Source organism: Sesamum indicum, linkage group LG3 (genome assembly GCF_000512975.1).
Source record: "Sesamum indicum cultivar Zhongzhi No. 13 linkage group LG3, S_indicum_v1.0, whole genome shotgun sequence".
NCBI lineage: Eukaryota > Viridiplantae > Streptophyta > Magnoliopsida > Lamiales > Pedaliaceae > Sesamum > Sesamum indicum.
The window spans coordinates 17,530,667-17,544,581 of record NC_026147.1 but is presented as its reverse complement, the minus strand read 5'-3'; the positions used below and the strand labels follow the sequence as shown (position 1 = coordinate 17,544,581).

At 31.9% G+C, this 13,915-nt stretch overlaps 1 protein-coding gene and 1 pseudogene across 1 annotated transcript; one reads left to right on the top strand and one right to left on the bottom strand.

Annotated features, from left to right (window-relative positions):
• LOC105158728 lies at nt 32-2,195 on the bottom strand (annotated as a pseudogene).
• On the top strand, nt 5,348-10,331 carry LOC105158650 (F-box protein At2g02240-like). Its single transcript, XM_011075471.2, has 3 exons — nt 5,348-5,738; nt 8,661-8,770; nt 9,898-10,331. Exons 1-3 carry the CDS (start codon nt 5,478-5,480, stop codon nt 10,280-10,282), a joined length of 756 nt encoding a protein of 251 aa, XP_011073773.1. The 5' UTR covers nt 5,348-5,477; the 3' UTR covers nt 10,283-10,331.

The following is a 13,915-nucleotide window of genomic DNA, read 5'->3' as shown; positions in this document are numbered from 1 at the left end:
TACTGTATATACTTATTACAAAAGTGTGCTTGGGAATATATCACCAAGTGACATCCAAGATGTGTGATCGATCCCTTGAAGAAACACCATTTTTCTTGAGAATTTTGATTATGATGTGACCGAAGTCCCATCTCCCTGAGGCCCCTCATTGTTCTTGACAATGATCCAGATCAAAGAAATCTTAATGAAAAGAAGCCCTATCCATACGAATACGATGGTGAGAACTCCTCTCCTCGTCAATACCTTTGCAAATGGATATATGTGAGCCAACAACCAGAAGGTGAAGAATGACCCTCCGAAAAGCTTGCTCCATTGTGGTATCAAGCTGTTTGCCGTTATTGCTGTCCCAATTGTTAGTCCCACAACGTTCGGTGTAATGATAAGTACTGGTACTACGAGCAGCCAACTCTACGTCACTCTGTAGAGATCAGCATATGTATCATCCTCATTTTCACTGGCGGCGGCGGGTTCACTAGTGGACCTGGGCTTGATTTCGATGCTTGTTATGACCTTGAGCAGTCCTTGTAGCAAATTCACCAGGTGGGTACTGGTTCCACCTATGATCCAAAACTGCTCATTTCTCCACCACTCCTCCAGCCCTATCTCGGCAGCTGTGTTGTTAGCTAAACGATCATTTGACTGCTACTTGTCCTTTTCTTTTTCCATCTTTCATTTGTATCAACAAAATTGAACGATGAGCTAAACGGTTCTTACCATTGAAGAACACTGTATTATTGTTAGCATATCCGTCGGAGAGATTTATCCCGTCAAATCTTTGTGGGAACTGTATATAGCAGACACGATTACCAGCCCGGTCCATCATATAGCACTATTAGCACATCCCTTCCCTTATAACCTGAGAATTACAGATATACTGGTCGTAGCCCATGTTTAGAATGAATGGTCCATCAGATAATATAGCAGTTGCCCTGACCAGAGCATTCATGGCTCCAGCTTTTTTGTTATCTTCATAAGATTTTCTTTTCTTAAGTGAGACATAGGCAAACAACGGGAGCAGGATATCCACAGTAGTGAAGTCCAACTTCCCCTCTTCGTCAGTGCCCTTTACGGGATCTTTGTCAGGCCCCTTTCTCATAATCTGTGCCGGAACAATATCAAGACTTTAAGTATGAAGAAAATTGTAAACATATGTAAGCCCACAAAGTTAGAGAAATTATTTGCTATTAATAACCTGTAAAATCCCGGGATGGTCTCCTTTGGAATGATATGCTGTGGGATTGTACCATGTTCCAGGCCAGTGTGTGCCATCTGCCATCCATCTGGCTCTGGTGACTTCAGTCTTCATATCAGCGGGCAAAACTCCATCCTTCTTCTCCATAATGGTTTTTCTTTCCTCCAACTCCTCTTCTCTGTTGTGCCTTTCACACCGCTAAACGTATTTTTTCTGGTAGACCATTGATCCTCACCATGAACTCGGCGTACCACCTCTTTATCCATCCCTGATCCTTCACAAAATCAGGCCGCTCCTTGTTTTTGTCACGTCCTTCTTTAGGTTGAAGTAACTCTTTGGATTTCTTGGCTCAATGTTGTGCTTCCGGCAGAAAGGCACCCATACCTCTCTATATTTTAGGTTATTATAGACGATTACAGTTACAAATATCAGAATATAATTTTATCATGTATGAAAGTGTGACATACCTCAGCAAATTTGACAGCCTCAGCCATGGTCTGAAAGGTAAGAATTGAGCCACCGTCGTCCAATAAGTAGATGGATACCTTTTCGACTGGAAAGTCGATACAAGAGCGGACAGAATAGTGTTAGTAGTGACTGTAGGTGGTTCTCTATCAGGGTCAATTGTTTTTACGAATACATCAACACCTGGAAGATCTGAACGGCCACTTGGATTGTACAAAGAAGGCATGTCGAAGTTTTCATTGAGAGCATATAAGTCTGCAGTTCTATTCATGGGGTTGAACTTTGGAAGTACATCAAGAAACCAAAAAAATCCAGTTGCTATCTCACATATAATAGATAACATCCATAGCCAGATAACATTCCTGTTCGGGTTTGATATACGCCATACGACATAGACGATCGGGCCATCATTCTGATAACAATGAGCATTCTGTGCGCGCACAATATATATTAGAGAACCGTTTGAAGTTGACAAGTGCTTACAGCAAGATTTGAGGATCTTTTTATTGGATACATTGATGCTGAAAAACAATCCCATGGCTCAAAAACTAAAAATTTGAACAAGTGTGTGCTAAAAACCCCTGCTGGAACCTGCAGTTTCCTTGTGAGTGGTTTCCAGGGCTTGTCCATGAAATCTTGCATACTCGTTCCTTTATCGCAGTTGAATCCACAGTTGTAATTGGCATGTTTAAGTTATTAAATTGTAACAATAATTAATTTAAAGTATGAATGCCAATTCATAATGGAATCCATAGATTAGACTGAGTGAAATAGAGAAAAGAGATGTTGTCCGCATAGGAATATGAAGGAGTTATTTGGGTCTTGGTAAGGTTATAAGGTATATGTGGGTGTTAGAGTGATTCCTCACTTTACTTTGTCTCATATAGTAAGTTTATTAGAGAAATAAAGTCCTTATATTGAGATACCCCACACGCACGCCGCCATCACTCAACCGTCTTGGCTGCGGGCTTTAGGGCAAATGATGCTAGAGCCTATATAAAGGCTTAGCCGAACCTCACTTTAACACACCAACAAACAGATCATTCGATATTTTCTTCTCCGCTATCTCTCTAAATCCGAGTGTTTTCTTGAGTTTTTTTGGTTGAGTGAGTATGTTCGATGTATTTGCAATTTAATGTAATATTGAAAATAGAACCGTTTTATTTTTAAAAAAATTGCGTAATATTCGGTGCAAGATTATGCTGGTATCTGGACAAAGAGATAAGTTCTCTATTTAAATTTCTGTTAAACAACATATCTAACTGTTATTTGGTTTGTTCTAACGTCTTTGTTTTGCAAATTGGCTTTCAAAACTGATAATGTTATACTATTAATATTATTATTTGATTGATTTCAAACGCACTATGATTGCTTGATTTTTTCAACAATCTTGAAGAAATTATATTGATTTTGAAAAATCAGATTTGGTTGGAATCGATTTTATCAATTGTTGTTGTCAAAATTTAAATCGAATTTCTGTTTTTTGAAATTCAGATTTTTGTTTGTTAAACTTTCAACGTTTAGTTATTAAAATGGCTGATGGTGTTTCTGTTGCTATTCCTATTACACCAAAGGTTGTTTGTTTGGTCTTTCGGATAAGTTTTTGGGCCATTTTGTCAAATGCTGACATTTTAGGATGAAAATATGGTGAAAAGACTTTTGTCGGTGATTCAGGTGACTATACCTGAACCAACTGATATGAATCCTAAAATGCTTAGTGGACTACTGGACTGAGTGGGATCCTGTAGGTTTAGGGGCTGTTTTGTCAGCAATGTCAAATACATTCTTTGATGTCTATTGTCCAGCTCATATACTGCAAAATCGTTATGAGATAAGTTGGACAAGAAATACCATATTGAAGAGAAAGGGCTCACAAAAAGCTCTATTTCCAAGTTCATATTGTATCAGATGGTCGATGGAAGGTCTGTAACTGACTAGACGCATGAGATATCAATCTTGAGCATGCTCTGTATGATACTCAGATGAAGCTTTCTGAGAAGTTTTTGGTTATGTTGATAGTGGATAAATTTCCTAAATCTTGAGAAAGTTTTAACATGACACTCAAGTGGGTAAATTACATTTTTTTTTATAAGAGGACCTATTTTCAATTTTGGTCCTATACTATAGATGATTCACACATTGCATCTCATATATGTATATTTTTTCTATTTCAAGACACAAGAGGGGCAGCCTAAATTGCTAACGGTGAATGCTTTCTGTTAGGTTTGATGCAAATTTGGAGGAAAAATGTACCAATAATGAAAATTTGGTGGGAAAAAACTTATTTCTTCTTGTTCTTCCTCATATAAATAGTTGATTTATTTTTTCTTCTCTTTCCATTTAGTAAAAAGAAAGTGTAAACATGGTTGCAAATGGAGAAATTTTTTGTCACTGTGGAAGGGTTGCAAGTTTGAAAAACTTATGGACCAACAACAACTTGGGTAGGTAGTTTTTTGAATATTCGAATAAAAGAAGCGAGTGCAGCCTTTTCAAGCAAAAAAACTATGACCATTTATTTCCGCAACTACCTTTGGAAATCCTCTCTAGATTTGGGATAATTTTTTACAGATGATTCTCGTCAGAACGAATTTTCAATCATATAAAATGAAAACCGTCGAAAAATAGTTACAAATTAAATAATATAAACATAAAAACAAACTCGTTAGAGTCAACAAAATTGTTCATTTTGTTATTGCTCTGTGAAAGCATTTTCCAATGACTTTTTGGTGTCCATCAAAATTACGTTCGACACGTTTTTTTCCATGGAAAGTCATCCGTTACAAATTATAAATTTTCTGTCAATCCGTCGTAAATGGCGTCGCTACTAAGAGTTTTTTGTTCTTTTTAAATGTTTGTATGCATACGTGCATATATTATTGTAATACGAAACACATCAGCAACATGTAATATAAGGTTGAAATAACCAAACTCCTTCCTTCAAAACCTCAACATGGAGCTGCAATTTATCTACGAGGAAAAATTGTATGGTTCGTTCCATATCTTAGGATATTTTTTTCATTTATTACAATTTTCTCATATTACATTTTGTAAGTAGAAAGTTTTCTCAATATTAGTCCTCATGTACGTTTTTCGTCTAATAATTATAAAAAAATATACGAAACCCACTAACAGCTCTACTAATTATTGGACGAAACTTACGTGTGAGGACTAAAATTAAAAAAAAATTAAACTTACTAAATTGAGAAAAACTCTAACATGTAGGACCAAAAATTCAATTTTGGGTACTTATGAAGTTGAGTCTCTACCCACGGCAGAGTCATAATTGGAATTCAAATACAAGACACCTTCAAATTCTATCTGTTTGTGTGACTAAGTTAGGTAGGAGTATTGGCAACTTTATAAAATTCATACCAAACTAGACCGTAACAAAGAAAGATAATTAATAGATTGTGGACAAATGAAGTCAAGCTCTTTCATTTTTGAAATGATCTTTCTAGTTCAACTGTCATTGACCATATTCGATAAGTAAGGGTTAAATGCAATTCTACGTCCGTGATAAATGAAATGAGCTAAAAAGTCTCTTATAGAAAAAGAATTAGCAAATTATCCTCATGTGTTTTAGAAAATGAAGCAAATTACCACCTTATTGATCGTTGTAATTTGCTTCATTTTTCACAACACAGGATGTAATTTACTGTTTTTTTATAGGGTATTTCTTATGTCACGGGATAAATTGTATTTTTTCCGAATAAGTAATAAAATCTCTCTTGCAGCATATATATAGATATATGTATATCCATCGATCCGCACGCATGCTTTAGCCTCTTGAAGACTTGAAATTCTTGGAGAGAGAGAGAGTATGGAGGGTTTTGGAAGGTTGCCTGAGGAATGTATATCAGAGATTATGTCATACACTTCAGCTTTGGATGCTTCAAGATCATCAATACTGTCGAAAGAATTCCGGTCGGCGGCCAGTAACGACGTTGTCTGGGACAGATTCTTGCCGCCGGATTATGAGGATATCGTCTCAGCATCAGTTTCTCCGGTCACATATGATACCAAGAAACAACTGTATCTCAGTCTCTGTGATTATCCTATTCTCATCAATGGTGGCAAAATGGTAAGATGATGATGATGATTTCAGTGTCATTTCCACATGCTGTAGCCTTTATAACTTTCAAATTCGTGTCCAAATTTGCATGGAATTTGTTAATTATTTCCCCAACCATTAATATGAAAACTGATGATCTGTTTCTTTATTCTTAACCATTAACCTGTATTCAAAAGTTGCAAATTGTAGCATTTGGAATTATGTGTTAGTGAGAATGGTTCAAACTATGTATCGTTACCACAAGAAATATAATATTTAATCATGATTAATTGTTACAGTTAAAAATTAAGGTAAATTATAATTAATTTTCTTGGAATTTGGTATAATGACGAATACTCAGCTTTTCGTTGTTTGAAAAATTATAAATAGTCTCTGATGTTTGATAAATTATATAATCTTTGGATGGGGTTCTGGAATTGTCAATTTTGCTCTTGTTGTATTTTTTTTTAAATATTAAAAGGTGTAAAAAAATTGAATGAGGTGGATGAATTTTTTTAAAAAAAATTATCCAGTTAGTCCATAAAATAATTAAAAAATAAAAAAGTAAATAAAATTTATAATTAATAATTTAAAAGGGTATTTTGGTTGATTCACCATAAAAAAAAATGGATGAAAATCTAACGGTACTAATGAATTGGGTTAATTGTTAGACGACTATTAAAATGAAGGAGTATTGTATTTTTTCAAATAATAAGAAGATATTTATAATTATGTCAAATCTCATAGGAGCTTGTTGTAATTTATCCTAAAAATTAATAGCCGAAATAAAAAGCCATTGACCACGACCACACAATAGTTGTTCTCTGTGGTTTTTGTCGAGTGTGGCTAGTATATTTCTAATATCTAAAAGCCATGGAAAAAACATTTATTATGACTTATAGCCATGGTAAAAAAAATTATCATGGTAAATATAAAATTAAGTTTTTACATCAATTTTAATTTAATCATAAATAATAATAATTATTTATCACAACTTTAATCCATAACCAATAAAATCATAGGCAATAGCTATTTCTTTTCCTAGTGTATATTGGTTATATCAATATATTTTTTATGATAATATCAAATATATATATCATTTTGACACGAACACTATAAAATGAACTTTTTCCTTTCCAAAACTCGTTGCAATATGATGTATTATTACATCTATACAAATATAGAAAGGAAAATCCCTCCACACTCACAAACGACGGTTAATGACACCGTCACATTAATTTTTGTGAAGTAAAAGATGTCTTTCATGATAAATAACTAACTTATTCAACTTTTTAAAATTTACATAATTGATAAATTATTATTTTTCTGTCTTTGTTTTATTAATGCAATATACTGATTTATATATTTTACTCTTATTTATAATATATTGTAAAGCGTGAAAGATTTATTCTATTACTAACAATTTATTTATTTTTTATTTTCATATTAATCTATGTAACTTATATTTTGTTTTAAGATTTTACTAATTTTTAAGAACTTTTTAACATACTCTAATATTTTTGTTTTCCATATCCAAATAATATCACTATATGTTGTATGTTAATATGTCCTGACAATTATAATACTAATTAATAGGTTTTTTACTATGAAAAAAATAGTTGAGTTGCCTGGAAATTACAGAGTCATGCATTTTCCTTCAATAAGATATAATATGACTTTTTATCGTAGTTAATCATCATAATTAAAAATAAAAAAAATAATAATTGCATAATAATTATTAATTATTATTTTAAAATATTAGCCATGATTAAAAATTATAAAAAATATTTCTATCATAATTAAAACCATGATAAATATTAATTAATTATAATCAAAATTTAAATTTTACATTAATCAAAATAATTGTTGATGAGTCTATTATATGGCAATTAATTTCTTGAGTTAGGTATGTTTTAGTGAAAGGAAACCCAATAATTCAGCAATATTTTACGTCAAATCAGGTGAAGAGTAGTCAAAATTCTTTTCTAATTAACATTTTTCTTGTATTTCCTAATGATAAACTAATACAGTTCTATTATTATTATTATTTTTTTATCTGTGTTTTCGTGCAAGTATGCCCTTTTATTTATGGTTAATTATGATAATGTAATTGTCAATGACGCTGAGTTCAGTTAATTTCGAACTTTGCTATATGCGTGGGATGGTATTCGACTGCATAATAGGTGTTGTTTATATTTTGTTTATCTGATATTATTGATTAGGGTATATGATTGTTTTAATTGTCTTTGTTAGATATTGATATTTGATAGGAATAAGGAATAATTACACTCACCTCCTCTGAGATTTGGTGTAATTATACGTAGACCCTTGTGGTTTGGGAAATTACATATAGCACCTCTGATGTTTGCTTCCATCTAACAAATAAGTCCCTCCGTTAATCATCAAATTTGTTGATATTAAAAAAAAAAAACTGAATGAAAATTGATATTTTTTATTATACTGACTTATTGCAGGTCAAATAATTTTTTTTCTAACTAAACTATCTTATAACGGTGAAGATGTACCTCCTCACATGCATTATGAGGGAAGAAGTATGAGGGTAATTTTGTTATAAAAATATTTCTTTGATCTACAATAAATCAGTAATAAATCAATCGGAGGTAAATATAGATTTTTTTCTAATTTTTTTGTTAATATCAGCAAAAATCGGTGAATTTTGACTAACCAAGGGACTTATTTGTTAGACGAAAGTAAATTTTGGTACTGGATATAATTTGACAAACCACAGGAAGTTTACATGTAATTACACCAAATTTCAGGAGATGAGAGTGTAACTATCCCTAGGAATAATTGTAATCGAATTATTTCAATTAATAATAGTTCTGTAATTATAATCAAATTATTCAATTAATAATAGTTCATCGCTTTCAACTTTTTTTAATAAAAAAATTATGATAATGCAATTAATGATATTGCTGGACTTGTAAACAGAGCTTTTGTCTTGACAAAAGAAATGGAAAGAAATGTGTTATGGTTGGAGCGAGGCAACTTCTCATCTCTTGGAAGAGTTGTTGGGATTTTACGCCACATTCTAATTCCAGGTTTGTTTTACTCAGCTTTATGGGTGTTTAATTTTTATTAATTAGCCGTATACGCACACGCGATGCATAATTAAATAAGAAAATAAATTTAAAATATCAATATATATAAATCAATGTGTTTAAATTATATATTTTTATCAATTTTAATACGTAATATCAAGTAGAACAAAATTGAAAGAAAAAGATCAAATAACATATACATATATCATCTAGATAAATGTATGATTCGAGATATATAAATCTAAATATTTACAAAAATATAATTACAAATATTGTAACGAAATTATACACATTTTCTTTTTCCTACATTGAAAGAAAATTAAATATATTAAATATTATAATAGTACAAATTTGATTTCCTCACGTACTTGTATTCAGGGATATCCGCACACCATTTTTTGTAACGATCTTAATGCTATAATTGTGTCAAAAAAAATATATTATGTAAATATAAATATATTTCTAAAAGAACGATGCGTTTTTTTTTTTTAAATTGATTTTATGCCATTTGGATATGAGAATTATTATGTCCGCTTATGCGTTTTCTAATAATAAGTCCAAATATATTTATTAGAGAAAGTGGTTTAATTATAAGGAGGTGTAATAAAATTTGATAAGATCGTACCGAAACAAAATACTTTAATCCAATTTTTTTTTTTTCGTATTTTCAATCCATAAAAATATATAATATTTTTTAAAATATTTTATGAAATATAATTATTAAAAAATATTAAAAATATTGTCTAATTAATATGCTTAGTATATCCTTAATACAAATCGAAGTTAGTCATTTAACATTTGACAAATTATGTAAAAAACGCACAATAACTTCCATATTGACACAAAAGAAGGTTTTTTTTTATAATTAGTATAGATCTCAACGTGCCTGATCTTGAACTTAGTGTTTATTTTTATGCATTATGATGAGTTGGGTTTTGAGCTCGTGATTGAGCAGGCCAGACCTGCATTTCAAGGTGAAATACAATTTCACTGTCCAACAAACACAATCACAATAATCATATTCTGATAAAAAATATCAGATAAATAATATTTAACAACGTTTACTATTACAGTAGACAACGCATGCTATGCAGCAGAATAATATGCTAACACGAAAATATATGCAGATTTTCGGAGGTAGCGGAGCTAAGATCTATAGGATGGGTTCATATTGAAGGCAAGACAACAACTGAAATGCTGTCGAAGGACACCGAGTATGCAGCTTATTTGGTGTTTTGGGTTGGGAGAATGGATGGCCTTAAATCATCAAATACAGTAATAAGATTTCGTAAGGGGAAATCAAAAATCGATACGATGAACGAGCGTTTTGAATCCAGAGAGACTGGAAAACTAGCAAAGATGAGAGGAGATGGATGGATGGAGATAGAGCTGGGGAAGTTCTACAACGACGACAGTGATGATGGGGAGGTGGAGGCATGGTTCACTCAGATCAGTAGCCCTATTGGAATGTCTGGACTCGTCGTTGAAGGCGTTGAGTTTCGACCTTTGTAGAAAAGAGAAAAATCTCTCAGTTTTCTTTTAATAGACACACACAACAACTCAAAAAAACACCAATAGCAATGTTGTTGTTTTTGTAATTCTAAAAGGATAGAATTATATTTTTAGTCATATAATTTTAGGTTGTTAGCACTCAAATCGAAACAAGATGCGAGAATTCTCGATAACCGTAAATGTAGGAGTATTTTTCCAAACTAAGTAAATTTTATATTTTGTAATTATTATTATTATTATTTTTAAACACATTCGCAATCTGGTGAAAGTAAATTCGCAACACGACGCGACCAATAACTGTAGTGTATTGGGATCTGTTTCACCAATTACATCAACTTCTAATCTTGAAAACATGAACACGTGATCCTCTCCACGACGGCGGAACGCTATCACGTGTCTTGGTCTCGTGAATGATACATGGGAATTGCCTTCAACTACTTAAAGAAAATCTCAAAATCAACAATGTAGAAATTTTTCTCTACATAACCCCACTGGATACCGTTGCTTTATACGATCGTCCCATATGCGACGGCCACGAGTTTTTAATCACAATTTTATATCGATTTGCATTGTTATAAAAGTAGTTCAGTGACAAAAAAATTATTTAACCTACAATAAAAAAATAATAAATTAAACGAGTGGGGGCTCCCAAAGAGGCCTTAAATGACATAAAAACGGCTACTTCTATTTCCATAGGTGATCATAGAAACTAGTAGCAGTTAGCTAATGAGGACAGCGGGGTTGGCCTCACCTGCCTATCCGTGGACCATAAAGCACTAGCATCGATACTAGACGAGACGGCTATGATTAGTATTTTCGGAGCTATGATAGTAAGGGGTGAGGGGCTCGCAGCACACCATTCATTCCCCAGTATATTTACTTTCGAGTATTGAATGAGGAACAAAATAACGTTGAATTTCACTCAGTTTTTTTTTCGTTCACATCAGCAAATTCATTGAATAATTCTGACTAACGGAGGGATTTATTTATTAGACGCAAGTAAAAATTGAGAATACTAAATATAATTTTTCAAATTATGTATAATTATATCAAATCTTGAAAATAAAAACTAGGAAGAATAGACGCATAAATATAATAGGAAGGTATGGTGATATAGAGGTGTGATAGAAGGAAACATGGTTGGTAATTTTGCAATGGATTTGGAAGTGAAGGAAGACGGAATTCCAGGGCAGGCAAATGTCCAACTCCAAGAACCAAAAGTTGATATCATTCTGCCACCCTTTCCAACGACTTTATTGTACGTCCCTCCTCTTTTCTTTTTATTTGTGGAACAAGTAAAAATAGGACAACCAATATAACAATATCTCATAATTAGGCACATATATTAATTGTTTATTTTGTTTATTAATCTATATTCTAGTAAGAAAATAGTTGTAAACAAAAAAAAATTAAGAAAAATTTAAGTATAAATTGTAATGTTTTTTTGGAAGGAAAATGTAAGTTTATATTAGAGGCGATAATTATTTTAGATATGATTGAACTCGCCTTGGATCAATCCCATTCGGGTCTGAAAAATTAAAGGCGGCAGGTAGCATGGTCCGAAGTGGGTCTCGGTTCTTTAAGGACTCACCTTGATATAATAATTTAATATATATATATTATTTTATTTTATCTTGATATAATCGATGGAATATTATATCTTGGTACGAGAAAAATAGATTGAGAAAATTTTACTAATCATTCCCTTCATTTTGTATTAAAAAATAACAAACTAATATTATACTAATATAATTTTAGTATATAAGAAATTTAAAAACCTTATTAATAAAAATATTTATCAAACAAGAATAAAATATTTCTTGTGAATAAAAAATATTCATCCTTAATTTTGATACAATAGTTTTTGAGCGATTTTGTTATCTTTTTCTTTGTCGATGATGTACAGTATTATCAGTGAAAAATGAGAAAAGAATTGAGAAAAATTATATATATATATGGGTAATAGAGTAAATAAAAATAAAATATATATATTTTTGTCTTTTTGGCCTTATTTTTCCACTTTTCCGCGCAATTTTAGATGAAAATGAAATAGGACTTTAAAAGGGTTTCATAGATATCGAGTTTTACTTTCCCTCCACCTCTTTCCCCTAACCAAACATCAAATCATTTCTTATACATTCATTTTTACTTATAATTTTCTTATACTCTCACTTTTTACCCAAATTAAACATACTGTTAACGAGAAGGAAGATGAAGAAGTTGTAAGTATAGTATAATTGCTATGAATTGTTTGGATTATTTTGTTATGAATAATTTCATTCGTACTTGTGGGAACTTATTTTCTGTATTTGAATATTTGACTTAACCCGTGAATAAATTTAATTGTAATTGATATGTAAATTTTCTATATATATACACATTTGTAGAACAAATAAAAAAAATTAAATTTTAAATCTATTTTTCCCAAAACAAAAAGTAATATCTATTTACAGGATTTTAAATTTTAATCATTTGACGATCCTTAAGGTCTTATTACAATATTAGGAGTTTATTTCGTCGAATATTCTAATAATCTTACAAACTTCGACATTTTATTTATGCAAACATTTTAAAAAATCACTTTTAAAATAAAAAAAATTAATATTTTTAAATTGTTTAGGCATCTTCAAATGTAAAAATTTACAAAATATTTCAAATAATTACATAACTTAGTCTAACAAAGGAGCTCTAAGGTAAGCTTTGCTCTTGCTTTAATAAAGCTAGGTGAACAGATAAAGGTTAAAAGTGTTCACATCTAGATAGAAGAATGTGAAGTAATTAGTAGCAAAAAACTTTGACTTCAACATAATGTTTAAAAACTTAGGGTACCAATATGCAAATATTATATAAAATACAGACAACATGAAAAGTAGGCCACAAGATGCTCATGATATATATCTCCACATCCTTATAGCAAGCAATGCAGATTGCAGACCCTTCCACCATCACCCCATGTGCTTTAACCCTTCTCTCCCCAGTCGAAGAGTTTCAAGATTTGGGCATTCTCATAATTTGTTCAAAGTTGGAGGACCAATTGGTTAATGGATATTGATCTCTGGTGTGCTATTTGGGGGGTGGATTTCAATTTCTTGCTCACACTTTCATGGCAAAAACGACCGCAACTCCTCATCATGCTCTACATGTACATCTTCCTGCACTACCCATTCTGCTTCTGTTCTTGCTGATTTTTCCAATTCCGGCAGACGTCTGCTCAGCCTCGGACGCCAAATCGAGAAACTACTCCAGGGGCGTCGCCTGCTGCCGTTGTTCCCACGAAGATGTCGGACGAGGATCGACAACTGTTTCGTGCTGCTGCCCATGAAGTTCCTAGTGGTCCGAATCCTGAGTCCAACTGATATATATGCATCAGTGATTCTATACGAGTGAATTAGACACTGCAAAGTGTTTAATTATTTCAAGGGTTTTTGTCGAAAGTCCAAAGCTGTTGTGCACAAAGGATATATGGAAATCAAGCTTGTTGAGTGAGTTCATGTTGTTGCCATATATTTCGTGTGTTTTTATATACACTTTGTGGTAAAGGATGTTGTCCCAGAACCATCCCGTTGCCATCACTAATGTTCGTTTTATTACATATATGCAAGAACAAAATATATATATATATATATATATATA

Excerpts from the sequence above, each read along its gene's own strand:
- LOC105158650 (XM_011075471.2), top strand. The coding sequence starts at position 5,478 with ATGGAGGGTTTTGGAAGGTTGCCTGAGGAATGTATATCAGAGATTATG. Across the intron at positions 5,739-8,660 it reads TCATCAATGGTGGCAAAATG|AGCTTTTGTCTTGACAAAAG; the intron begins GTAAGATGATGA and ends ACTTGTAAACAG. Across the intron at positions 8,771-9,897 it reads ACGCCACATTCTAATTCCAG|ATTTTCGGAGGTAGCGGAGC; the intron begins GTTTGTTTTACT and ends AAATATATGCAG.